At 51.9% G+C, this 27759-nt stretch overlaps 6 protein-coding genes; 2 read left to right on the forward strand and 4 right to left on the reverse strand.

Annotated features, from left to right (window-relative positions):
* Window positions 1–1169: 1169 nt before the first annotated feature.
* Window positions 1170–3473, reverse strand: RCC_07622 (uncharacterized protein; the record flags this gene model as incomplete). Its single annotated transcript, XM_023772878.1, has 1 exon — window positions 1170–3473. The coding sequence occupies one exon, from the start codon at window positions 3471–3473 to the stop codon at window positions 1170–1172; it is 2304 nt and encodes a 767-aa protein (XP_023628646.1).
* A 4837-nt stretch (window positions 3474–8310) lies between these two features.
* Window positions 8311–8778, reverse strand: RCC_07623 (uncharacterized protein; the record flags this gene model as incomplete). Of its 2 annotated transcripts, none has more annotated exons than XM_023772879.1 (2): window positions 8311–8475; window positions 8701–8778. In XM_023772879.1, 2 exons carry the CDS (start codon window positions 8776–8778, stop codon window positions 8311–8313), a joined length of 243 nt encoding a protein of 80 aa, XP_023628647.1. The 2 variants fall into 2 exon arrangements, with proteins under 2 accessions (XP_023628647.1, XP_023628648.1); XM_023772880.1 differs by lacking the exon at window positions 8701–8778 and adding an exon at window positions 8647–8676.
* Window positions 8779–9047: 269 nt separating this feature from the next.
* RCC_07625 (uncharacterized protein) lies at window positions 9048–11753 on the reverse strand (the record flags this gene model as incomplete). Its single annotated transcript, XM_023772881.1, has 1 exon — window positions 9048–11753. One exon carries the CDS (start codon window positions 11751–11753, stop codon window positions 9048–9050), a length of 2706 nt encoding a protein of 901 aa, XP_023628649.1.
* Window positions 11754–18735: 6982 nt separating this feature from the next.
* Window positions 18736–19032, forward strand: RCC_07626 (uncharacterized protein; the record flags this gene model as incomplete). Its single annotated transcript, XM_023772882.1, has 1 exon — window positions 18736–19032. The coding sequence occupies one exon, from the start codon at window positions 18736–18738 to the stop codon at window positions 19030–19032; it is 297 nt and encodes a 98-aa protein (XP_023628650.1).
* A 1989-nt stretch (window positions 19033–21021) lies between these two features.
* Window positions 21022–21570, reverse strand: RCC_07627 (uncharacterized protein; the record flags this gene model as incomplete). XM_023772883.1 has 2 exons in its annotated part: window positions 21022–21407; window positions 21462–21570. The coding sequence occupies 2 exons, from the start codon at window positions 21568–21570 to the stop codon at window positions 21022–21024; spliced, it is 495 nt and encodes a 164-aa protein (XP_023628651.1).
* Window positions 21571–24114: 2544 nt separating this feature from the next.
* Window positions 24115–24390, forward strand: RCC_07628 (uncharacterized protein; the record flags this gene model as incomplete). Its single annotated transcript, XM_023772884.1, has 1 exon — window positions 24115–24390. One exon carries the CDS (start codon window positions 24115–24117, stop codon window positions 24388–24390), a length of 276 nt encoding a protein of 91 aa, XP_023628652.1.
* Window positions 24391–27759: the final 3369 nt, after the last annotated feature.

Here is a 27759-nt window from a genome sequence, read left to right on the forward strand (position 1 = left end):
GTGCGCTTCACGTCTGTCTTGTCCATTGCGCCTTCGAATACCCCAGCAGGCCAATTGACCGCTCGCATTTGAAGAATACAACTTCGGCGACTCGCTGGCATCGCCCCACTTAATGATAAGTACATCAGGCTGCCTATCAAAGTAAGCTTTCTGAGTCTTAACGTGATTGCGTTCACCACGGCATTTTGTGTAGTCATGAGTCTGATGTATCGTTAGCTTGGTTGACGGGATGCTGGCGGTAAAGCTTGAATTGCAGACTGCCTCCCACAGCGCATCTTGGTTTTGACTATGATCGTATGAGAGGTCGTCGTGTTGATGGCGATCCAGGTGGAAATACTGTTAAGTATCTTCCTTGTCGTCGTACAGTGGTTTCTGATCTGGACGAGATGCTTGCTGGGTCTCCTGAGGGCCAATCCACGAGCATACTCATGCCCGCCCAGCAAAAGCGACAAAATTGACTCGCGGTGTGGAGTGTGGATGTAATGCGTGCAAGGGGGGTTGACCTCTCGTGGAGATGACCAATGTCTGGCCTGATTTGATGCCAGATCGCGAGAGTAGCAGCCTTGCCTTTATCGGGCAGAACGAGCCAACTTCTCGAGAGGCCAACTCCCCCTTGCACATATTACGTCTTCGGGAGACATGGGGACCGTTTTTGCGGTTTTCCCTCTCCATTTCTACCGCGGAGCTTCTACCTTGGTCAAGACTTGCCAAGGAAGTACGGTCATCCAAGTGGGTATCTAACGGAGGGCTGTCTAGGACCTCAGAAAGACAAGGCGTGCTTTCCATCCGTAAGACCAGCTTCTCGACCAGATTGAGTCTCCGATCAAGGATGGAGTACTATTACATGAGGTACATTCCGTCGTAATGGAATTATGCTGTCTGTGGCTGTTACACCTGTCGAGAAGTTGTTCTTAGCCATGGAGACATAATGCCAAGAGTGCCGAGGCTTCAATGGATTTGATATTGGAGATGGCACTATACACTCCCCACTTTGTGGTGTACGTCGACGAGGATTAGAGTCTAAATACCGGATATGAATGTCAGCATACTGAGATGTGAAGAAGAGAGACTTTCTGACACCGTAAATGCTGACAGTATCTCAGTTGCATTGCAGTTTATGGTCAAGCTAATCACATCCATGCCTGAAACCTTGAACCCTATTCGCACGCTCAACTATCTTCCTTGTCCGTGTCCTTGTCTTTGTTCTTGTTCTCATTGTTTCGCTTAGGCTTCTTCTTCTTCTTTTCCTTTGTCCACTGTTCAAATATACCGTCGGCCTTGCTGAGATCAAGTCCATAACCAGGGACATTGACCGTGGTGCAAATGTGATATTCGAGAAGCCCGAAGAACACCTCTCCCCCATCGGGGTCTCTGAGAAGCCAACGAAACGCGTGCTCGAGCCAAAGGGGAAACTGATTACCGTATGTCTGTCGTGCCTGACCGGGATGTATGAGTTTCAGYGACAACAGCACCTCCATGCATCGGAAAGCGAGCGGCACGATTTCGAGGTCCAAGTATGCCGACTCTTGCTCAATGCACGGCATAAACGCAACCATACAATCTGCAAAACCCAAATTGTCGCCGTTTGCAAGCTTTGTGATCAACTTTGCGTCCCTGATTAGCCCGGCATCCTCAAGCTCTTGGATGGAGCCAGTCGCCATAGCTTTCAATACTGCACTCTTCGATTCGAAAAATTGTGGAAAAGCAAAGCCGTTTTCCTTGCTTTCATCGCTTTGTGATGGCTGTGACATGCGCTTGAGCATCTCGATGTAGTGATGTATGATTGCCACCCGGTCACCATGCTTGTTTGCCAGTTGGGAGGGACTCTGTCGCTTGGGGTTCATGTTCTGACTTTGGATAATGCGATCCATCTCAGGCCATGAATTATTCCTGTGCCCCAACTCTTGCGACGCCATGTATAGAATGGCCGTGCATGATCCAATAAGACAGCCATTGAGGCAATTACTTAGACCCAGCGAGAAATCAGCACCCTTCACCGCGCAGAGCTCATGAGCAAGCAGGCACGGGGATATGCAAACGAGTGTATCGGACATGGACACTGTGCTGCCTTCCTCGCCGTAAACTCGCGACATTGTCCAATTACCCCTCTTACTAACTGGCCGAGAGACGCGGTACGCCAACCGAAAAGCTTCAAAGAGAGTTTGGTAGGCGACGTCACGGGATTTCGCCTCCTGCAGAATAGCCTCCCTCAAACTGAGGTATTCGTCGTATCTTTTCAACACGGCTTGAGGATCACTCTGCATGATGTTGAAGATGTCGATCATTACACCGGCCATCCAACACCGTTTTAATGGAATTCGACCCGWTGCCATGCCAGGAAGCTCGAGCATGAACCTAGTGATCGAGTCGAACTTCGCCGTGTGAAGCTCAGACTTGTGATGGGTTTGCAGACCTTTCAACTCCGGAAGCACGGATATCAGTTTGTTGGCCAGCGTCGTGGATGCATGGCAAGGCGCGGCCCGAGCGACGTCCCCGGGCGGTGGTCCATGGATATGTGTTTGGACTTGCTCTAGAAGAGCTCTGCCGTCGTCGCAAACCAGACTACGTTTGCTGCTCCCATCCAGTAATTCAGGCCCACAGAACTCGTCAGCCAAGGCAGAGAAGTCATACTCTTGTGACAGTCCGTCGAATTGTTCGAGTAGACCGATGCCAATAGGACAGGCGAGCTTGATGGTGGTGGCTGAAGCAACAAAGTCCCTTGTCTTGGCAAAGTCTTTCCTCCACATGGGCCGCACGAACCGCTGTCTGATCGCCTGGGCCTCAGTCATGAAGGCTAGGATATACCGCCAAAGCCTTTGTGTCTCCTTGTCAATCACACGATCAACAGGTTGCCCACCATCTCCCCGAAGGGAAACCACTTCGGGTTCGTTGCTCGGGTCGTCAGAGTCACGGAGCACAACCTCGTCAGTCATGCTATTCTCGTCGTCGGCAGGACCAACACGCTCCTCGAACGATTCCATTGTGTGCTCATCATCCAGTGAGATGGCCGCAGTGTCCGCCTCCGGACGCCTCTTCTGTTTCTTCTCCATTCGCCGCCATCGCTTTGCTGCAGCCTCGCCTTCTTGGATGGATATGGCTCGGTCGATGACGTGGCGTATTTGCTGCAGCACGTACGTAAAATACGCATGGGTCTCGTTGTCGGATTTCCAGGACCGACTTCGTTGCTTCAGAGGCAGAGCGAGGTAGTGTTCGCTTAGTCGTTTCCGGGCKGCGACAGCGTCTCGAAGGAAGACTAGAATCCACTGGTCCTTGATAGGTCTGCGCACAATGGCGGCGACGATCTTGTATGCATCGTCGATATTGATGCTTTTTGGTCCGGCTTTTGCCATGGCGGCCATACGTTCTTCGCTGCACTCCTGACCATATCTACTTATCCAACTGAATACCACCTTTGTGTCGTGCTTCACGCGGTCGGAGTACAGGAGGAGCAGGTTCCAGCTGAGTGAAGCCATTTGAAATGGATATGCGCACGATGAAGTGGATGCTGTTAATGGCGCTGCAGCGGCTTCGGTTCGATCGAGGAAGCAATTGGAATGGAGGCAATGGGTCGAATGCGGACAGGTGTGAGAGATGCGGCTGTTGGAGTGTGAGGCCGTAGAACAACGATCAATGCTCGCGGCTTGGAATTGTATGAGTGGTCTCCAAAGCTTCTCCGCCGTGGAGCGGGCAAAGACTCTCTGTCGCAAAGACTGATCCAGTCGGCGATCGAGGAGGCAGTGTATGTCGCGCAAAGCATGGGAGTGTGCAAACTGAGAGCAGTCCTCGAGGAGAGTACTGTGGTTGTTGAAGAGTGGAAGTTTCCGGAATGGAGACTACTAGGTAAGAAAGTGAGGCGAGGCTGTGGACCGGACAAACAGCCAACAAACACGGATGCACGTGCGCAGTTACAAATAGATGCTCATCACAGGACAGAAGAAGAAGATGCCAGTTTGTTCGATTCACATGAATGCACGCTAGGCCAGAGCGCTCATTTGTAGCGTCTTGCAACGCGACTACCCTTGCGAAATGGGGCTACTCTGATGTGTTCGGAAAGACGAGATGCGACCTTACTCGTCCCTTGAAAGGAGGAGTATGACATAGCATCTTAGATGAGGTGTAAATCATGTTGGAAATGACCATGTGCATGTAGCGACTGTACGACGCACTGCTCAATTTCCACTAACCGATCGGTCCCTGACAGGCCTCGAAAGCCCCCAATCTATTGATCAAATCACTGAGGCAACTTTCTACTCCGAAGACGATGCCTACCGATGCATAGAATACAGCGAAAGACATGGTTTGCAGGTTCGTCAAGTATCCACATGCTGCCATATCGCGACAGGGATGTCGTGATATTAAAATGCATGCCAATTTCTCTCGTAACTTCACCTCGAAAGTTTGTGATGAACATTTCATATTGGAGGGGTGAATACAGATCAGAATAAAGATAAGGAGAAAGGAAGATGCGACGAAAACAGCGATACAATACGTGGGACCCAGTGCGATCGAGCAGGTCTGAATCGGATGCGTTCGGATGAGGATGATTTCGAGGGGCATCGAGTTCCATTCATGACTACACCCCGCGGCGTATTGATACAAGTTGAACAGTCTTGACGGTTTCCATGCCCTTCCTGACAGGTATGCCCAGGTGCATAATGGATTTGTTGTGTCCGGCTCGTCCGCGCAGCCTTGCAGCTTGCTTGGTAGGTCGCAGTATCTGGAGGGATTGTGTGTGGCGGCAATAGGCCCCACATACTATCATGGTCCGTTGGATGTTTCAGCTCGTGAAATGGTGGTATCACCTAGTCCCGCGAGCCTCTCGAGTTCCGTGCTGTGGAACGAAGATGTAACCATGTTGCATCAAGAGATCACTCGATCGTTACTTCAACCGCCCTTTTGCATTTAGCGGCGAAGAGGTGAAACGTCACATGGGAGGMACAGGTTGCTTGAAGGTATCCAGGCTGTGAACGGAGGAAGATCACAAGAGGCAGGGCGCATAATAGAGGACGGGGTGCTGAGGTAGGAAGAACAGGTGGAACTGAGCCGCGACAGGGTAGAGACATCCGAGAAAGCGAGATGACGGAGAACCATGGAGAGAGGATGGTATGTTGGATGCACAAAGTCGAAACGAATGATGATCAGAGGATCCAGACGAGGTMAGTTTATGTGATCCGCCGATCGTCTGCCAGAATGTTGGATGATGTTCTGTCACGATCGCTCTGTCCTTGGTCAGCATCCTCACTCGCAGAGCCGACACTGCTTTCCGGGCATGTGTCGGGATGTACCAACGGTTCCAGTGGGCAAGCACCGCCCGCGTCTGTGGTTGGTGTCCTATGGCCTGGAATAAAGGCACTCTCGCCATCTGCGGATGGGTAGCGGCCCCAACGGCTCGCTGTTCGGTCAGATACATACATGCATTGGACAGGTGATATCTTCCACCTGCCGCATGCTCCGTGCCTGCAATAAGGAGACGGCCATCAATGAGACCTGGATCCTTTCGCGACCAGACTCCAGATGGGGTGGACCGAGGCTTCAGTTTCGCCCGCATGAAACCCACAATCGTGCTGTTATTGAATACCAAGATTGCATAAGATGACACTTGACGACAGAATTTGGGTGGCTCAGCCCACGGAGCGTCGGATGTGCAGCAGAGCTTGCTTCCCGGGTTGGGCTTTAGGTTGCTGTGACTGATGTACTACGTCTGCTTGGTTTGGGCCCGGTGAATTTCGACCCTGTCATGAATCTGTCCTACCTCAATAATGGATGATACACAGAAACTGAAAAATCTGACGGCGGCAATCAGGTCGCACTGGAGTGATGCCGCATTCAACCGTGGCGTATACGGAGGAGCCGCAGGTAGACCGGTTGCTAAAGGTTTGCTCCAATGCACACTTTCGCCGTGGTCGTGGGTATTCCATTGGAAAACCCTTCTATCATCATGTCAAGCCAAAATCTGATATGGCAAGATCTCGATGTGCACTATCCAATCCGCCCAAGGTGCGGCGAGAGTTTGTGTTTGATGGCGCCTAGCGAACTATTCCAAGAATGCGCAGAATGCCACGGGCCCATGGTCGGCGGCCATGGTGAAGTTGGGAGGAAATGAAATGGAACATCGATGTTGATGAACGAACCTGCGCGGCGGAATGATGGTCGAAGATCGTGATCCGTCATGATTTGGAAGTCGCGAGGACTCTTTGGGGCTCTGACGAAATACACGGCTGTGCTGCACCCGGACCTGTCAGTGCCAGAAGGCTGGGTGCATGTCCTGGATAGGACACATACAGCGTGCGGCCTTGGACGGAAGAAAGAGAAACCTTGGGTCGGCACGTGTTATTCCTGACCTGCTGATGTTTTCCCCTCCCCAGCAGGAAGAACCAGCACATTCGAGATCAATTCTCTCTTTTGGACGTGCTCAACGGTTGCGCGTCAGTTTTGGAGCCGCGAATCCTCTATTGTGTTCCAGGGAAACGTCGGGTCCTGTGGGTGTCAATCGCCTCTCTTGTCTGCGCTGATTAGAATGATCCAGATTCTAATTCCCATCGCTGCCGGCCATCTGACCCTCAGATCGCTCGTTATCGGACGTAGAACGCATGTGAAACCTTGGATGGACCCATCTCCCTCGAAGAGACCATGACAATTGAACTGATCTCTTTCGTGAAACCATAAAGCTCGCTGTGGTGAAGAACGCTTGGATTTCTTGAGAGAGCGTGTACTCGTTCGCGGCATTCCAAGGGACGCAGATGCAGAAGCAATCTGCTGAATGGTAGTGTCTGTGTAGGATGTTTTGACCTTGATGGCGGCAACACTGGGAACTCACTAATACCTTAGCGTAAGGTAATGATGTTCGTGTCCGTCCACAGCAKAAGCACTTCAACCTGCATTTGTCGGCATTATGCACGATCAGCGAGTGGGCTACTGAGCAAAGTAATGATCACTAGAGTCGGTGCGATGGTCCCGAGATCGTGAAGCGGTGATTGAGCACAATCTTGGATGCAAACCGTTCGCCGTCAGCTACGATCCAGCAAGTAGACCCCATCACCGAAGTGCTTTGCGGCAGACCTGTCCGGCCACACGCACATCAGACGCAGCGAGATGCTACATGGAATCTTTTCGATATGGAAACGGGAGTTCTTCGCTACCCTTTGATCCAAGCACCCGAACTCACCTCCAGCAACGGCGTTCTCAACCATGATTTGGCGGGTATTCAATCGACGCCTCTGGTGCTCGCACAGTTGGTTCCAGTGCATGTAAATTGGCACGTCCTCGAATCTTCCTGCATTTGACGCAGTCCGCCGAGTTCCCATTGCTTATACGAGCTTGCCGCTGTATCATGTATGCACGTCTGTCTTGTTCCGAACAGACTTCCGCAGCATCCAATTGTATTTCTTTTGGGGGTGCGGCGAGATACATACCGTGCATGCGGACTGGCCGCCTGGATATCGACAGAGAGAACAATGGACGTGCGATTCAGCTACTGGAGGAGCCGGGCTTCTGAAATTGAGGATAGAGATGGTGTCTTCATTGATGAACCGCCGAAGCTGCCTTCTCTGAACGCCAGCGAACATGTTCGTTTCTTTGCCTCTTCCCGAGCATAGTGATCTGCCTCAGTTCATGTGGCAGTGCGCGCATGCCGGTCTTTCAAAGCCATTTCCCACATACCAATTGCAGACCGTGACGGACCTCCGGCGCAAGACGATCGAATGTAAACGTCGATCTTATTTCCTGTAATGTTGGTCAGCAAGTATTGGGAGGACGAGGAGTGCCACTTCCCTGCTTCAGGCCTTTAGAGTCGAGTGTTCGTGCTGGTGGGTGGATCTGTTGTAGATCGATTCTTGACGGGCATCCGATCGCATGTGTTGTTTTTCCACACCGGAGCTGGTCGCGGCAAGCATACACATGCATGTGCCCTTCAGGTCTGCCGGTGCATTCTAGATTGGAGTAGTGACGCGAAATCACCTTACGTCCCCTCCGCTGAGATCACGTCGCCATGCTCACTGGCGGTCTCTCCTCTGCCCACAGCGCCATGACGTGCAATCAATTAAGAAGCCTGGTTCCCATATGCTCTGTAAATTTTGATCGCCTGTGTCTCTTGTCCAAGTCTCTTCCCATCGCCATCGCCATCTCCGCCTCTTGTCTCGAGATCTCTTGCCTCGCGAGGAGCCGGTGCGCGTTGCTCTCAACGTGACTGTATTTCGTCGTTGGATGTGAGCTCCTGGAGTAGCGAATGCGTGGTCCGTCTCCCGAGACACATATTTGGCGATGGCGAAAACATGCAAGCGTGGTGATTTGGTTGTGCAGTTGGTGGCCGTGTCAATTTCGCTGCTGCTGCTGCTGTTGTTGTGGTGATTCCAGCGCTCTGTGTCGCGCAAGCCGGAAGTTGTCGCTGGTATCAAGACATGGAAGGTGAGAGCGCGCCGAATCGTGGAGGAGCCAGAGCCACGTGTTGCGGTTATGCAGGAGATGGAGGAGGAGGAACTGAATGCATATGTGTTAGCTGCAGAAGCAATGGTGCGACTGAGTGAAATTCTGGAGGGCTCAGAAGGCCTGTTCGTGTCGCCATTGCCAACGCAACACTGCTCGTTCCGCTTGGTGGTTTCCCTCGATGGAGGATACCTAATAAGAATGAGGATGGGGATGCAGTGGTACCGGACGCTGTTCAAGCCGCTGCGGCTCCATTCAGAAAACGCAAGGTTATTCTACCTTCGTACGGCCGGTGTAGTTGTTGGCAGAAGAAGAAGCAACCACAACAGCCTCGTTCATCGCCGCCGCTGGGGTCATATGAGTTCATTACCGCCGCTGGAGTCATTCGAGTTCATCGCCGCCGCTGGGGTCATATGAGTTCATCACCGCCGCTGGAGTCATTTGAGTATCCAGACTCTTGTCACTAGCACCACGTTGCACGTATACGTTGTACATTACTTGATCACTTCAATTTTATGATGGCATTTGCATTGCTATCTGGTACGTTCCATTCTCCATTCTCGCGCATCGGACCCATGTAATCTCCGTAATCGGACCAATCTCCGTACTCTCGAAACCTCAGAAACCTAGTATTTGACATGAGAGTTGTACTCATGATCATCCATCCAGTCGCCCTTGGCCTCGACGGGCTTTCGCTTCTGGACGCCAATGGTCAGCTTGATGGTGCTACCACCGACGATCTCCGCAATCTGGCGGTAGTGGAAGCCGGGGCGGAGGCAGAAAAGGTCGAACCGAGCGGCTGCAAGGCAATCGTTCGGGAGTGGACCCAGGGAAGCGAACACGTCGCTGTTATTCAACTTCTGGACCCTCGCCACGTCCAAGAGATCGGTCTTCAGTTCGGCGTTGTTGTGAACATCAGACTCGGGGCTAATGCCCTGCGTCTTCTGACGCTTCTCGGTAAGCTTGCATGACTCGCAAACTCTGTCGTCACTCGCACTGACATACGAGAATACCAGACCGATCGAGTTGGTATTGTTGGGAGCTATGCAAGCGCGGTTGTCCCCGTCCTCGTCCGCGTCGTCCAGAGGACCACAGTGATACTCACCGTGGCATTCCATCGTACTGTATACGATGGCCTCTTTCGTCTGCATATTGCAAGGTCGACTGTTTAGAGCAAGTAGGAGACCGCGGTTGAAGAGGTTGGCGAAGAACGCCCGAAAGTCGTCGACGTATTCCTTGCTACCATCGCCAAAGCCTTGTCGCATCTTGATGACATCGAACAGCTCCTGGATAGCATGGAGAGCTGACTGGTACAGCTCGGCGAAGGAGCCGTTACTCTTCKTCGCCGCGTCGTGTGCAATCTTCTCCGCGATGGAATTGATCCACACGTGCTCGTCTCCAACATACACGAGATACGGACTGATCCGTAAGATGTCGCCATAGAAGGCTTGCGGATGGTCGCAGTTCTTCAGGCGCGGGTCTCCAGCATCGGCGGTGGTCTCGCCAACAAACACATCGCAGACGGCGTTGAATTTGAGACCGAGCATGATGTGGTCCATCATGTTAATAGCCTCACATCCCTCGACGATGAGGATCTTGGTCTTCAATTGCTTTACGAGCGCATTGACCATGGGAATGGTCATGTAGGGAACGTTTCGGATGACGACCGCGTGGAAAGGCTGCTCGTCGGTGTATCGGCCGAGGGCAGCAAGGGCGTACAGGAATCCACCTGCGGAAAGATGGTGCATCTCGCCGGCGGTAACGTCGTCTTTGCCGTCGAGAACGAAGACGGAGTTTGGGCTCCATTGAGAGCCTCTGATAATGGCGGACTTTTCAATCACCAACCGGCTTCCGTCCCACTTCGCGGGATAGAAGCCGCGGGGGAATGCCGGGGAGTAAGGTTCCTGGTGTACTTCGGTGTATAGGTACACCGAGTTGCTGGTGTACAGGTCGTCCTTGGTGGGCTTCTGCTTCGGATGCGGRGCCGGCGGCGCCGAGCTGCTAGCAGCAGCCTTCGGATTCAAAGACTTGAGCCGGTGCATCGCGAGATGCTTCTTCTGACCGGAGGACGGAGCTCTGCTATTGAATGTCGCAGAAGCGGAGTTGCCTGGCTCGGGCGCCGAGCTGCTAGCAGCAGCCTTTTGCTTCGAAGGCATGACCTTGAACTGGCGCGTCGCGAGAGTATGCTTCGTGCTGGAGTGCGGAGCTCTGCTCATGGGTGTCGCAGAAGCGGAGTTGCCTGGCTCGGGCGCGGAGTGGCTAGAAGAAGCCTCATGCTCGTCTTGTTGGAGAGTGGGTGGAGCAGACGAGCTGCTCTCGGGTTGAGAGTGGGCGGAAGCGGAGTTGCCTGACTCAGGCGTGGTTGAGGGGATGATGGTGGATGGGATGAGAGTGGGTTGATTGCGTGTCGCTTTCTTCATCAGGCCGCGGAGGCAACCGAAGCGAAGTTCATCGATTGATGCAGACACTGCTTGAGTGGGTCGATTGCGTGTCGCTTTCTTCATCAGGCCGCGGAGGCAACCGAAGCGAAGTTCATCGATTGATACAGACACTGCTTGAGTGGCGTCGTCGTCAGCATGGCCGGCGTCGTCGAGGGGCGCGTCTGGTGGAGTGGCGTCGTCGTCAGCATGGCCGGCGTCGTCGAGGGCCGCGTCTGGTGGAGTGGCGTCGTCGTCAGCATGGCCGGCGTCGTCGAGGTGCGCGTCTGGTGGAGTGGCGTCGTCGTCAGCATGGCCGGCGTCATCGAGGTGCGCGTCTGGTGGAGTGGCGTCGTCGTCAGCATGGCCGGCGTCGTCGAGGTGCGCGTCTGGTGGAGTGGCGTCGTCGTCAGCATGGCCGGCGTCGTCGAGGTGCGCGTCTGGTGGAGTGGCGTYGTCGTCAGCATGACCGGCGTCTGGCGGAGAGCTGTCTGGTAGAGAGCCATCGCCGCTGTCTGATGGAGGGCCATTGCCGATGGCTGGATGTGCGAAGTATTTGCAAATGTGATCATTCACAGCAGCGACATTCTTGTGCGCCTCCTCGATCATGGACTGAGTGGTGAGATCTGAAGTCTCAAACTGCATCGTGGTGGTGTTGTATGCAGAGTATCCGATCTCGATTGACTGGCACATGATGTTGAGGCTGTCCAGGACTTTGTCGCCGTCGGTCAAAACGTGAAGCATCGCCCGCGTGTCGTTGAACAGGCGAAGTGTAGCCTTGCACACCTCCGAGCCGATGTTGGGGTGGCACGAGAGAGAGAGGTCGACATTGGCGGCGAGCAGGAATTGCTCGAGTGTGCCGTCGATGCGTTGATCCCGCGCGAGCGCGGCCGTGGCTGCAGCTTGTTCTGCCATTGCGGCCAGTGATGCAGGTAATGCGGAAAACCAAGTTGCTGGGGCCGTGAAGACGGTGTAGGCAATGGAAGTGATGGAAGGGGGATGGAGCACGGAAGAGTGACACCGGAGCAGGAGTCAAGTTTGTGGATGAAGTTGGTGAGAAGTCGCCAGAAGCTCGAAGTTCTTATACACGCCGCAGTGTGCACGGTCCACTTGCCAGCTGGCATGACGACAGCTCCGAGAGCAAACGACGCTGGAACTTCATCGAAGCGAAAAGATCCGCGACATGTGACAGCATCGAGCTGTTTGAGCCGCAAACGGCGGAACGTTTGAGCCTTGCGACGAATACGAATGATCTATCATTTTGCTGCGCTCCAGAGAAGGTGCATATATCAAGGTTACAAAAATGGGACCAACTGCTGAAACACAATCCAACCAACTGGTAACCACGGACACCTGCATGAACCGTTGCTGTCCTTGTCCGGTCTCTCGAGCCTGTGTCGGTGGGGCGCGATTTCGCGATATGAATCACATGCACCCGACTGAGGCTACTGTCTGCTTGAACTGTACGTCTCTCGCTCAAAAATTGCTCGCTTTGCAATATACCACGGTTTAATGATAAAGTGATACTCGAGATCTTCAGCTGAGGTCGTCTGCCAAGGCGACAATCGCCGGATGCAGATCGTCTGCCAAGGCGCTAAAAGCCGCATGCCACGTTCTGGTGAACACTAAGGTAACTTCGAGACCAGCCAAGTGTAACTGTGRTCCGCTTAGATCGTATTCTACTGTTATGGCGGGTCTCTAATGGGAATTCGATAAGGACTACATAAACGCGAAGCGCGACACCGCTATCGTGTTTCTCTGGCTATGTGAAACGGGGAAGCAGCGTGCAGATCCCAAGATGCAACACACCGCTCTAGCAAGGAGCGAGCAGCTCAGCATTAACGAGGCGTACAGTTTGTCTTTCGCAGCTAGGAGTGCTCCAACCACATAATCTTGGATCCTTGTGATCTTGCGAGCCGCCATTTCAGGTCGTCGCGACAAGGTCAGCAAACGATACAAGAACATGCCCGTCTCCACGCGAAGTGCGACCTGGGATGTTGATAATAACACCTATGCGTATTTCACGTACAGACTGCGGGGGTACCACTAATCCCTTTACCTCGCCATTAAACGCCAATTGAGTGAGGCTGAGGCAAGACGCTGTCGACRCATGAAGAGAAAGCAACGCGTAGATCGCACGGACAATGCACAAGAGTTGTCGCCTACCTATTTGCCAACTGAAGACATGTTTGATGAGCTAGCTCCTAGCAGTGAGGATCAGAGCGACCTGGACGAAACATTAACGGTGAGTTTCCTTAATGATGACAGTGTACATCTTGCTAATCTGCCGACTCTCTCTATCTTCGACGGTCAGACATTACCGTAGCTTCGACGCGTCGATGTAGTTATGCGGGAGGCAGACGATATCCAAATACGCATCGTGCGGCCTATCTAGCGTAGAGCACGCGATGGTCACGTATCCTTTGCAGTTGCACATACTGTTACTAATACTGCGCTTGCCGCCGTCGCCGCCCTGTTCGATATGGCTGAATCCCCAGTTAGTGGGCCCGCTGACATTGGTTGCGAAGGGACTCGATATCAAGTACTCGGCTTCCTGGTCCTAGACGACATAAGCAAGCGCAACATGCTCTGTCTCGATCGCCATGCACTCATCGATCGCATCTTTTCCGCGCTATCCGGATCGCCACGACTAAGGAGAGCATCGCCGGCTTTGTGTCCAGCAGGCGAATCGCTCGCGGACAGCTTGACATTCGTACTTCCGGAGTTGATCGTCCTTTCTAGGACCCTCCAACACGGCCGTCTCCTCGATGCCGGCACCCAGATGCTCATGCATATAATTCAGTCACATAACTCGCCTCCGTCCAACGAGACATGCTGCAAGGCTGCTGTGCTGGTTGATATCCACGAAATCATGTCTCTCCACCTACAGGCTGCTATCTCGGCCTACTATCGATATTGTAACTTAAGGACGACCTCAATCGACGAAGTTCGTGTGCTCTACAAGAATGCAAAGCTCTCTGTAGCTAAATTCCTGCCTCATTTATATGAAGACGAACCCGCTACTAATTTGTATAGCCTGCACTTTCCCGACTGCAGGTTATCTGTTTAGATGTTCACCTAGCCGAACACATCAGATAATGGCTGGGTATTGAGGTTGTTTACGACTCCCTGACTTGAGCGACGTGCTAGTGTCTAGCATCCTCGCTAGTGTCTCCACTTGGCTGACTGTTAAGCACCTTTCGATCATACAAGAGACGGACTCGGCTCATGCGCGTACGGGGTGGTTCAACCGTGGATCAAAGGGACTATGTGCAGCCGCTGCATACTCTGCTACCCGAGAGATGGTCATTTTGGAGGTGCCATGGCCAGAGATGGACCGGGCAATCCTCAGTCAAAGCCTGCGTAGCGGGAAAACAAACWTGTTTCAACAACCTTCTCCGCCTCGTGATCCGGGAGCGGCGCTGGCATATTGGTCCAATCTTATGCGTAAGCTGGCAGATGCCGAGAAGGCTGGAGACAATACTATGAGGTTTGATGCCCTAACGATTTACGAGGGCATAGGAACAGCCTTCTTAGCTATTATGGCGAGGAATCCCGACGCCGTTTGGGATAGTCGGCTAATAAAGGATGTGTATATTATGAATAAGATCAACAAAGGACAAGAGCTGTCTATCGCTGATTGCTTGGTCGCATATGTTCACTGTGTCGAGCGGGAGGTTGCCTATCTTGACATCGATTTGTTCCGATTTTCCCTGCGGTGCACCAAATTCCTCGATGATGTCGTTCCTAGGAACGATCCTCACTTGAGGTCCAATGGCACATCATTCCCGAGCCGCTTCTCTCAGCTGCTGGACGTCATCGCCAAGGGGAACCGTCCTCCGATACCCGGCAGACGACTAAAGGACGTACTGAGGGAGACCGCAGTGTGTATCGAGAATCTCGTGTCGGAAGCAGGATCAGGAGCGAGATGTTTGAAGCACCTTGAAGGAGTGGAGTCACTAGGTGCCAAATCAAACAAGAATGGTCGGAAGGGCCGTAGATAAGTAGGAGGCTGGGCTCTGTTCGGTCCGTTTCGAAGGGATAGCTTTTAGTACTGCGAACATTACAATCAACATCAAGTATTTGCAATCACTGGCGTCACTTCTCGTCCGGGCACTGAATTTATGAACTTAAGCTATTGTCACACCGCTCTGTCTTTTCCATGCTTTACACCTGCTCCTCAAAACTGTTACAGTCCGCGCGAAGGTTACTTCCAATATTAGCGGTCGGAGGCATCTCAAGCTTTTTAGTATGGCCATCGCACTTTTTGGTCACAGGCCATGAACTATCCCACATCTCCTCGTTTTGTCCGCCGGATGAACCTTGTATTGCACCGCTAAGGTCACAAACATCCTACATCAACACGAAACGATAATTCGCGTCTGCCTGGGCGACGAATGCTGTTATTGCGTGGTCGTCTGACATCGACAGCTTCAAATAATGCTACAGCAGACGACCGCGTGTTGGGAAATAAGCTGGCTAGGGACTTTATTGCACCACCGATCGATAATATGATCCTGTGGTCAGCTGGACCACGGGAGTCGAAGCCCCTTTCCATCAGCTCGGCAAAGCAGCCTGGATTAGTCGTCTGAATTGATGGCTTTGACAATATTTGATGGCTTTGACAGTATTTGATGGCTTTCCAGAGGATTTGATGGCTTCMAACACACCTCTGAAGTACTGGGGTTTTCGCTGAGAAAGGGCTTCGCCAATGATGCTCGAGACAATAGAATTTCCCGAAGAACATGGAAAGACCGTCGAGCTTCAGAACGTGAGCGGAGAAAGGAAGGTGACTCTACTCCGACACGCCAGGACATTGGAGGTATTTCATCTCAGATCATTACGGCTGCGTGTCGTCCTAACAACATGCAGAGCAGAGTCATCGTTCACAGACTTGCTGGGGCAGGCGGGGTTGGCCGTTGCAGTAGAAGAACCAGGATTGCGATGAGGGCCGGGGGATCTCATTTTACCCCTGATTGTATATCAATCGAAAAAGCGGTTGTACTTCGTATATATATATCATCAGATTGGGCATAGACAGCAGCGCTATGAAACCGGATCGTATATCTCGTTTTCCAGTGAGGAGCTCCGCCGTGGCGGCAGCGTTTGCCTCCCCACAGTTTCTGAAGATTTGTCTGCATGGAAACCACTCCCGGTTCTTAATCGGAAAGCCCATCTGTGCATCCTCGGTAGTAAGCCCACGACGTTGAACGTAGAAGCCATAGTTATGGTATTCCTCGGCCTCAAAATCTTGGTAGGGATCGATATCCTCTTCCTCGTTAAGACAAGATACGTCCTGTCTTCGACATTTGATTCCTTGTTGATTCCAGGTCCCGTCCGATCATGATCTCGTAGAAGGATTTCCAGCACTTGCCGCCCGTGGTGGGTCTCCCATGCAAGGCACCGAGAACTGAAGCTCGCTGGCTSCCATTGCCATCAATTGACGACAACGCCCACAAATACGTCGCTCCAGGCAGAAAGAGTAGTAGGGGCTCCTGTCAGGTAGGAACGGATGTGTGCGTATATGTCCTCTTGGAAAGCGCCGAGATAGGATAGAGTGTGCGTCGGTTGGCATTTGCATGGACGCCTTGACTTTACGAAAAATTGTTGTGATATCGCATGGAAGCAATGAGCTTGACCAAATTGCCCTCGCGAATGCAGAGTGTGCTCTAGACACAGGCAACACCATGACTCACCATCATACCTTTATGGCATTAGCTGTGATGTAATTTCGGCGCAGAAGCATCCATTGAAGTCCAAGTCGAAGCCGACTATCCCAATTGCCAAGTGCGAGCAATGGCCATGGTTGTTCGCCATGTCGCCATGTAGGATACGCAGTTCCATTTGAGTCGGGTGTCCAACATGACAATCGGCAAACCTTGAATCATTAAGTGAGTCGGTCAATGCAAAGCCCTTCACTTTTCGAGGCGCATTCTTACCACGACCCGACTCGGCCCAGATGCCGCATTATTCGCTCCGTTTCTTGATACTTCACCTCAAGAGGAGACTTGTGGACCCATAGATTCTCCACTCGCGGCATCGGCTTCACCAAGCGAGACTTTGAATACCTATGTGAGCGTAGGCCTGTTGTCTGTATGTGATTATGTTCCCGCTTGCAGATGGTGGTGGAAGCGTGCCGATGGGGCCTTCTTTCGATTGGGTCTGTATCACCGTGAGCTGCAATGCCCACCCGCATCTGTGTAACAACCGAATGCACTATGCGACAGCGTCAACCTACAGCTCGGATTGCTTCAAGCTCTCCCATCAAAACACATCCATCAGATCCGAACCACGAAAACTTCATAATCCACCCAGCTTTGGAATGGACCATCATGCCGAGGCCATCAAGCTAAGGTCATTCGTTCCATAATCAACCAGTCCAACGAGATGACCGAAGCCAAAAWCGTTTTGGAGCCCGACCCGAAACAGACAGAGTTCAAGCCTCTTAGCAGCCTCCAAAGGTCAACGAGACACAAAAGAAGAAATGGGAACAATCAACTCGTTTGATCTGAAGCACCAAGACGAGCAGCAGAGTTGAGATGTATCGGCTGAGCTGGATGCACAGCTGGGAACTAAGAGGGCTGACCGAGGGGAACATGATACATGCGCTGGCAGTCTGGCTGAAGGATAACGGAACACCATGATGGATGGCAGGCCAGATACATTGCAACAACGAAGATACACTGCAACAACGAAGATACACTGCAACAACGAAGATACACTGCAACAACGAAGATACACTGCAACAACGAAGATACACNGATACACTGCAACAACGAAGATACACTGCAACAACGAAGATACACTGCAACAACGAAGATACACTGCAACAACGAAGATACACTGCAACAACGAATGGACTTCCGGTGGCCATGCACGTGGGACATGCAACTCTGACTAGGAGAGAAGACGAGATAGGACCGTTTGATACGGCTGCGCTGAACAAGCCAATCGGACGCAGGTGTCACGCCATGGAAGTATACCTTCAGAACATACGCGGCATTAGCGAGCAGTACCGAAGGCAGGCGAAACYTCCAATCCAAGAACACCAAGAGGATGTGCTGAGGGCGCAAGCAAGATCAATACCAATCGATTCTGTCCAAACAAGCAAAGTCTGCTGCATAAGTAAGACTCCCATGTAGGCGTGGGTCTCGCATTCCGGGCTGGAATCCACTCCTTGTATTGCATGCAATTCGAGGTTCTAGATGTGGAGTTCTTGCCCACAATTGATCTCATCCTACCTTACCATTCACTAAAGCGGTAGTCGGGTTGCGTCGATGTTTGTTGGAATATCCTCGCTTCGGCCAACTAACGGGGTTCCGATCGTCGTCATTTGCAGCAGCCTCTATGTGATGTATGCTAGCGTCCCCCAGTGGAACATGTACTGCTAGTATAGGCCTTTCACGGGTTGGAGGCATTACTTTCATCCAGCTCTCTCATTGACGGCCAGGTACAAGTTTCCAGACAAGAACAACACACGGCGGATCCGTTGCCCTCACGGCTTTGGCGATGCACCGTGCTTTGAATTTRGTCTCGAGAGTGTTTACGTTCCCGACGATGAGATCGGATCTTATTGGTTTGCTAAGCCACCGGACAGCATCTGAATGGGTATCAAACGCACTTCTCAAGGAGATTGCGAGGTGATGGAAAGCTGGTGTACTTGTGCTATGATATTATATTTGACAATGTAGTCAAAGACCACAGGACTTGAGGAGTTTATCTATTAAGCCTCAATTGGACCGTTTCCTGTGCAACAACAACATTTGCACGTTGCTTCGATGATGCTGTTGTCATGTTGGTGGGAAGACGAAGAGGGTTTTTGAGGGGCATGTATACTTACATCAATCTCGACGGGCTTGTATGGTCCATCAACGCTGCTGTGAAACAGATACCATTTATGGTCCTGCTCGCGCAAGGCAAAGCAGACGAGGCAGACGAGGCAGACGAGGCAGACAAGGGAGACAAGGGAGACAAGGGAGACAAGGGAGACAAGGGAGACAAGGGAGACAAGGGAGACAAGGGAGACAAGGNAGACAAGGGAGACAAGGGAGACAAGGGAGACAAGGGAGACAAGGGAGACAAGGGAGACAAGGGAGACAAGGGAGACAAGGTAGACAGAGTCGGTCTCATCCGTACCATTAGCTCAATGACCGTGGTCCTCCTCCACAGTTACGATGATGTTGTGGAGGTATGACTTGTTCTCCGGGCTAGATGAACACGGTATCAGATTGACGGTCAACATGTCAAGTTGAACTTTTGCAATGCCACGCTCTTGACGAGCCAGATGAACGAGCAAGTACCATAGAGCAATAACTAGATCTGTTATCTGCACCAACTCCGTTCCCTCGCATAACGGCGAGCACCTTGTTTTGTTATTTCGTTGCACATGCGACTGCGATCCAGGGCTGGTCCTGTAGCACTTCTGAATGGCGGCATCGAGGGGCATGTTGCCTCTGCTCTCGTCCAGCAATACTGTCAACTCCAAAGCAATCGAATACTTTCGCTCTTTCGCCAGACCATAGGAGTCCTTTGCGCATTTTGGTCCACGAAGAACGACACTAGTAGTCATACCGAAAAGGCTCGATATGAACGTTCCTTGTTTTCTATCCATCTGCGCAGCGAGCGCACCTGCGGCCTTTTCTGCCATCTCGAGGCTCCTTGTCTTTATACGCTGTACATACGGGGACTTGGATCGTTACTCAAGAATGGTGCTGTTAAGGACGACTTCGAGCAACACATTATGCAGCCAGTTGTATTCCAGGTGCACATCGTTATTGCTGTTCACAGCCGAGCTTGTGTAGCTGCTGCGATACTTCGAATATGACCTCACTTGCGACGGGTGGATCCCTGCGCTCTTTTGCGTAGCCCTGAACAACACCTCCAAAGATCGGGCGGCATTTCGGAGCATTGATGTGCGCTGGTTCTCTTCTGCAGTCTCCGTAAAGGGTACGAGACCGGGTACCCCCCGACTACGTGTGAAAAGTCGTCGTAAATGGTAGATGTTGTGAAGAAGTTGAATGATGGCCGCGAAGTGCCCAAACTCGCTTGATATGTCCAGACCTCTACCAGCCTGCATAGGTGCTTCTGCTAATACATAGTAGCTCCGCTTGATTCCAGAGTAGAAAGTATCTACTTCGGCTCTTTAAGGGAGCTCTTGGTTCTGGCAGTAAGAATGGACGCTTTGGCAGCGGCTAAAGTGCACTGGAGTAGGTCATTTTGATGGGATTCGTAGGAGTGCTGGAAAGATGCAAGGGGATCTCCCAGCACTTTTCCACTTGCCGACGAATCCTTTCTAACCGCGCGCTGCAAAAGCCGATAGTCGTTGATGGCCACATTGACTTGGAACGTCGGAGACTTGGTGAGATGCGGCTTTGTATATCCATAAGTACCTGCATCACGATTGACTTGTTCATAGCAGGCGTAGATATGGAGTAGGTGGTCTAGCGAGGCGTGGCCCGCAAAGGACATGACATGAGGCATGAAGCCGTAGAATGTGCTCCATCGTGTGTCGATCGTGGATACACACCTCCATAATGTGATTGCATTCGTGTCCTTGTCTTGTTCACTGATCTTAAAGAGAGCCGTAAACGGCATGGCGTTGGCATCGGTACCGAAGCACATCTAGCTATAGTCGTAGTAAGCTCCGGTCGCTGAGAGATTGTTTCGTGCCTGGGGGCAGCTGACCAAGTTTTGAAACCCATCGGCATCCTGCAAGGTGAGCCACCTGCCACACACAGCTGGCATACGATCCAAGTCTGGGTGACGAAGTTCGTTTGAAGTTTCAGATAACCCACGATGATTTTCGCATGCCATCACATACTTCTGCTTCCGTTCGATTGCGGGATGTAGAGAGATGCGCTGAGCGAGAGCCAAGTGCTGCGGCTAGAGACTTTTGACATCATTTTGTTGATCTTGGGGGTGCGGGAGGGGTCAAGGACAACTCCGCCGTTATCGAGCAGCCATGAAAGTGTTCTCTATCGGCGCATGCGCTCGCCCGCTCTTGCATCGCTGAGCCCGGTGTGGTCTGCCCAGTTGACCTGGTCCAATGCAGTCTTGTCTTGGCGATCGGTGACAGCTATCCGGCCCTGGAGTGAGACCAGTTCGTGAGCGTGAGCAGTGATGATATCGCCAAAATAGGATGATACAGATTTAGTCTTCGATCTCAGCCCAACTTGCTCTGTTATCAGATGGCGAATGTTAGTGACTTGCGCATCGAAACGCTCATGGCATCCAACGGATCTGAAGGCTTCCTAGTGGTTTCAGTCTTCAACATTGCGGCGATATCGATTTCGTGAAGTGGATTGTCTTTGAACTTGGTGTGGTGAATCTTAAGATCGTTCTGCATGCAGATGTGCATAAGCATATCCTTGACCATAATGCTCACCTTCGCTGCCAATTCTTCATCCATCTGTAAGATAGTCCCATCCTCGAGCACCGCTTTAGTGTTGCCATACGCAGCGGCTGACAGCGGGGCTTCCTTTAGCACTGGAACAGCTAGATCCCAGGCGTGCGCGAAGTTTTTCTTTGGTGGAAGCGACCGCAAAGACGTTGTGGCAGCATACACAAGGCCTGTTTGTTTCGCAGCCTGCACGCGATTGTCGGGCTAATGCCGAGATAGGTTACCGGCAGCACCTGCGGTTTCCATACCCTCATATGTGTTGTATTGCAGGACGTTCACATGCTCCGTAGGCTTCAAAACAGGAAGCTGCGTGGAGCCTGGATCTTGGTCCATGGCATCTGCTTGTTGCACATTGAGCCTGGCTCCCTMAAGTTACACGAATTGGTCTAAAAGTCCAGCAGATGCAGTCACTTGGCTCAGAATTCGCTTAGGAGTAAAGTCGCATAATGTCTCGACCTGTGAAGTAGCAGCGGCTGTAAGTTGTTCGCTGTGAGTGACTAATTCGGAAGCCGCTGTCCCAGCCTTTTGAATTGTGCGCTGGGTAATCGGGATATGAGTAGAGCTTGCACGGGCAACTAGTACAATGGGCTCCACGATGTCGATGTCCATTCCGGTCTTCGTCTTCGTTGAGCACATATACCAAGGCGGCACCTCCGCCGTTATGCGAGTCAATTACTACTGGATCTCCACTCTCCGCCGCGGTAGATGCCACAGTCTTCAAAGGCTTGTGGAGCAAATGCTGGGAGAGGAGGGCTGTACGATGGAGACCATCTTCTTGACCACGCAGAGAAGCACCAAGGTTCGAGTTCGCTACATCCAGATAGAAAGATCTGAGCGACCGCAGGGGTCTGGGTTAGTTGCCACAGGCATGCGGAGTGGTGGGTCTCCTGGCTTCTTTGCCGCGATCGGTGTTGGGACCATTGCACCTCGGACTCTCGTGTCGCGAGCAGAGTCATTGGAGGTATAAAGGCGTCACCGGTATCGCTCGTGGCGTTGGCACATGGTCTGTATAATAACATATCAATGAGCTGTCTGTTGCCACTCGCAAACCATCGACTCACATTTCGGAAACTCGCCTCTGATATCGATTCCCTTATATTCGTCTTTGATAGGCTATGTGTTCGTACGGTGAAGTATACATGCATAGGCAATTGATGTGAAAGCTAGTTAATAGTAGAGGAGCCCGCCTTGAGGCGCGGTGACCACGATGCGAATCCGACTGGGAGAAGCCAACTAACGTTCATTGCAGTCGCGCGAGGTGGATATTGTGTATGGATTCCAGGGAAGAACTGGGGATTTTCTCATGTAGTAAAGGAAGTCTTGTGGAAGCAGGTAGTAGAGGATGTTAAGAGTCTGAGATTTCGCAGTATGGGTGAGAAAAGTGAAAGGGTGAAGGAGTAAGAGGTGGCACTTGCCTTTGAGGCGCGGGGAGAAAGATTTCGTGTGTGATGGTCGTGAATAACAAGAGGCATACGACGAAATACAAGTACCTTACGTTGTGGAGAGTCTCTTCAAGCGCAGTGGCTTTCACGCATGCGCCGCGTACAGCCCGTATTTCATCTCCAATTTCATCGGATGACAATCGGTCCCTCCAATATACACGGGTAGACAGATCACTGGCAACACCACGGCCTCTGGAAGGGGTCATCTTTATTCGGAGCATTCCTCTCCTGTCGACACCGCCCTCAAGCAGTATTTGGGCTGGTTTCCACCGCTACTCTAGCTCATACTTGCTAGTGTTCGTCGGATTGGGGATTGGTGGTAATGGGTTTCCTGTGTGTAGGTAGGTAGGTCGGAGTGAAGATGGTGAAAGCGGTGAGGTTCGGATTGAGAGACTTTTTGGAATTTGTGTTAAAGCCGGGGCTAGAACTAGAAATATTCTTCGGCGCAGTGTGATTTTACAGCAAAGCAATCAATGTAGAACTAACTTAGGCGTCGCACTGTCCAAGCGCAACCTTGCAACTTTCGTCTCCTCCAAACCGTCAATCAACGCCCATGCTATCCACCTGGACACTCAGCGATAGCAGCCAAGCACTTTCCATCCTGAAACGTCAAAGTCCTCACTGAACCGCGAGCGATGTACAGAGCAGCATAATAACACACGAGCAAGCCACAGACCTCTAGGCCTTATGGAGACGATCCGGGCGCCAATTCGATCAGGAACTCCGCACAACCGAACCTGCTAAGCACTACTTTGGCGACTTTGCTCTGCTCACTTGCATCCGGGTTGTAGATGACCACACATTGTTGCGTGCGGCGATTCTCGAGGAGGAGGAGCGACCGAAGAGGAGGAGCAAGAAATGGTGGCCATTTACCAGCGGAATAAGAATGGCGTCAAAGAGCGCAAAAGCAGGAGCGGATCCACTATCGTTTCTCCAGCTGGCCATCAAACTTGCGCAGCTGTCGGTGACGGATATGGGCTCTGCGTCCAGTATGACTAGCTTGTGAGAAGGTAGGTTGTCGACGGTCGTCCCAACCCAGCATTCCACGTTGCACGCACGTATGGACCGCATAAACTCATCACTAACGTCAAGGACCACGAGGAGAGTGCCAACTTGCTAATTCAACTTRCAACTAAACTTGCCAATTTCTCGCATTGGACGCTGGTCGTCGCTGTTTGGAACGACCTCGTTGTCCCTGCTGCCCAGCGTGACGACTACGATTTCATCGAAAAATCGCACGCCTTTTGCGATCTGCCGGCTGGTCCCAACGGCCCATGAGCTCGAAGATGCTGAGGATGAGGATGCTGAAGATGATGAGGCTGAGGATGCTGAAGATGATGAGGATGACTGTGACGGGAATTCCGAGTATAACAGTGATGAAGGGGATGGAATTGAGAGGCAGGAGGCAATCAAGACGAGGCAAGACAAGCGGGGGATGTGGATTTCCAAGCGCAAACCTGGCGACAAGAGAGGTGGAAGGAGGGTGCTAACGAGGAGCACAACGACAGTGGCGACGAAGAGCTCATTTCATTTGGGAGTTCCAGCAGTACGCCAACAGCCGTCAACAGAGTTGGGCGGAATGCGGGTGGTACAAATGCCAATAGAGCGGCAGAGGGCGAAGACGACTCTATCATGGACGCGCGTGGTGGCAAGAGCACCAGCAGAAAGTGCGACAAGCAGCGCTGCAAGAAGGGCGCTAAGGATTTTTTAATGTTGGGGGCTTCTTGGACGAACGAATCTCAGACGATTCTCCCCCACAACGAGATTGCGTGACCTGTGGTGTAATGCCATGCAGATCAAGCCTACCTTATCGAGAAGTGCATGCTCCACGACAGGCTACGGAACGTATCTGGTATGAACGGATTTGAGTTGGACAGTCGACGACCAGAGCCGTCAAAAGCACAATCGAGATCTTCCCACACCGTGCTTTCGACAGTGTCTCAGTGATAAAGATGAGGTGTATCCCAGTCCAAGTGACGTCGTCTCTGTATCTCCAGCACAGACCTGGACAGTGAAAAAAGAGAAGGTCGAATGGCACTTTGTGATATCTCTCGACGCGCTGACCTGGCCGTGAGGACGAATCAAGGCCCCGTGGTCCATGGAAATACCAGTCTCCAATGATAATGAGTCTTTCCCATGCACACGGTAGTATATTTCCACCATTCTCAGCAAAAGGATAGGAAAAGGCAAGGACGGAGCAAGACAATGCTAGTGTCAATGTTTCGGTCACAAAAAAAGTAAGGGTTGAACACGTCCATGTAGGCACACATAGAACAAGCGTTGTTGGATGATTTGGATTGAACAAGAAGCAACTAATCGGCATGCACCGAAGAGGAGGGCCGGTCTAAAAATGTTTCTGCTACACGCCTGTTGGCACGGCCACCTTTTAAAGGATTCAGGCAGTCTGTTGGTCATGGGCATCTGCAACTACGAGGGAATGTTTCCCGTTTCTTAGGTGGGGAAATCTTTGATTGCGAAGCATGGAATGAGAATGTTGACATGCATGATCTTGACTTTGAAGAGAGAGAGAGAGAGAGAGAGAGAGAGATGGTAAGTTGGGAGGGGAAGATCCTCAGATAAATGATCAGGTTCATACCGCCGACACCTGGGCTATACCATCGAATGATAGTGGAGTACTCCACCTGCCTCGACTGCAGAATGTCCAGCTCCGTCCTCGGCTCTAGCTATACCGTCGGTTCCAGCTCAATGTATAGCGATATGCCAAATCGGCAATTGGCGTTCCTATGTCGAACATCCGAAAGGAAGGGTACAGGCCTGAAGCTGTCCATCGTTGTGGCGGACTTTCTGGAGCTTCCGGGGCGTTATATATGGTCGAGCTCGACGCATGTGGGTCTTCAGTAGTCCAGCTGACTGCTTCTACGGGTGTAGGTCTCGACCGCTGGAGATGTGTGAGGAAATGCCTCTGGCGGTTGCATGATGGCAGGCGGAGCCACACTCTGTGGTAGAGTGTCCACGTTGTCTTTTGGAGTCTCGTTCTTGCATGGCTCTCCCTTGCCGACAATCGCATTTTGCCGACTCGTACTTACACCATAGCAGGAGGAGCCATACGCGTGTTGCACTAGTGCGTTTATTTCCGGGCTCGCAGTGGCTCTTTCTCCAGTCGTCCCCGGTAGCCCTTGGTTGGGGTGTGTGTACGCCGTTGATCATCAAAATGATGCAGTCTGCATCCAGGCGGTCTGCGCTCAATGTATCTAGAAGGTGGAGACTCAAGGCTGCTGTATGGTAAGTATTATCAGGCTTTCGTCTGCGGACCACGCTGAGCTCCCGATAATGCGAGGCCGGTTCTGATCCTGTTTCGAGAAGGTTGAGACGTTCTCGAGAAAGGTGCTAGGCCTTACGATCAGGTATATTCGAAAGTAGATTGCATCTCTGATCTTCACATCAAGAGGACACCCCATCACGAACGTGTCTTGTGATTCCTTCGAGCGGGTGTCTTGTTCTAGCTCGTTCTGAATGTGAYCGTAGATGTTTTGATCCTTGCTCTTGCCCTAACATCCTCTACCTCGTGTTGATTCAGGGCTCGTTGCTGGCCGATGTTCTTTTGCCTCGCTGTCTTTGATGTTCTGTACTCGCCGCTGGCGATTTCATTGTCTGAGTTGAGCAATTAAGGCGATGCTTTGCAGTCGACGATGGGGCTGACATCGTAATTGTTCACAAGGGCTTTCGTCTGCATGCGGGTGTCAGACCCAGGTGAATTCGACGGCTGATCGTGAAGAGGAGCTCCCTGAACGCGTGCTGAACGCGTGGTCCTCGCTTTCAAAGATGGGTGTCGGTCTTATCATGCTTGTATGTCGTAAGGCACAGAGCGCTCGAGGAAATTGAACTCGAATCTGTCTATACTGGCTCGACGGCTTCGATTGGCGGTGCACAGTAATGTAGGCTTGACGTTAAATCTCATCAGCGTTTGCACGCATTACCACGTGGAAACTACAAAGCTCTCTCGCCGTCAGCTGTATTTGTGTGGGGCAGAGCCTATGCTTCCTTATGCATCGTCGCTGTGTCACCTCGCACGTCTGATGGTCCTGCAAGGTGGTCATTGCAATTGTGATCCACCAGTTGTCCCTTCCACCTTCGAATTGCGAAACGATTGTCGGAGGCGGCCCGTGTCTGGAATATTGGGTTGAGGAGCTAGGTTGATGCTTTTCAGAGTCTGCATTATGGAAATGATCAAAACGAGAAGCTTGGAAGCGAAAGGGTCACATTATTTCCAACATTCAGGCAACGACTTGGTAACTCGCCGAGCATATACTTTATATACATAACAACAGTAATCTGTGGTCTGGTACTCCCCGGTGGAGCGATAGCAGGCACGAGCGTTACCCAAACCCTAACCCTAGTGGTCAGTTATGAAAAACTTGGGTGCCCCTCGACAAAGGTGAAAGCGGAGCTGAAAGTGACACGAGTGAAAACGTGGCGGCTACGAAGATTGCTTTTGAAGACGGTTTCAACAGTCAACGTTTATCGAGACCGGAGAGAAGACGATTCAGCGGAATGGGGATTCCGCACCTGCCGTGAGCAATGACTTCAATCTGAGGACATCGCAGCGATTATGGCCATTTCTCGGCATTCCCAACATGGCAATGGCAACACGACCACGAGCCTGGTAATAGCGAAGAGCCTTCAAAACTGATGATGGGACTCTTGAGGCGCGCAGCCGCATTTAGCAAATTTGCGACGGTGCGGCAGATGTATTCCCAACAAGCCTTTTCCAGCCCTTCGCTATCTGGGACATTCGGCAAGAAGTTTCAAGAGAATCCCAACACACAAACCAGAGTTAATCGGCCCTCGCCACCAACGCCAGCATCAACACCATCCGTCATCGAAGCCTCTTTCTGTCGTCGAAAAATCATGCCGGGCCACTTCTAGCCACAGCGTCTCGATTGCTTCACTCTTGGTGGACATTGCTTTGAAGAGAAATCAGCTGGCACAGCCACATATTGATCAGGTTTGGTGGGAAGGAAGTGTCATTCCGTGATGTTGAGGAATTCGACATGACTACACAACACGGAGCAAGAGAGGATGAGTCGGCGCGGCTCTACGCTAGCAACATGCTAAAGGC

The sequence above is a fragment of the Ramularia collo-cygni genome (assembly GCF_900074925.1).
Source record: "Ramularia collo-cygni strain URUG2 genome assembly, contig: RCC_scaffold12, whole genome shotgun sequence".
NCBI lineage: Eukaryota > Fungi > Ascomycota > Dothideomycetes > Mycosphaerellales > Mycosphaerellaceae > Ramularia > Ramularia collo-cygni.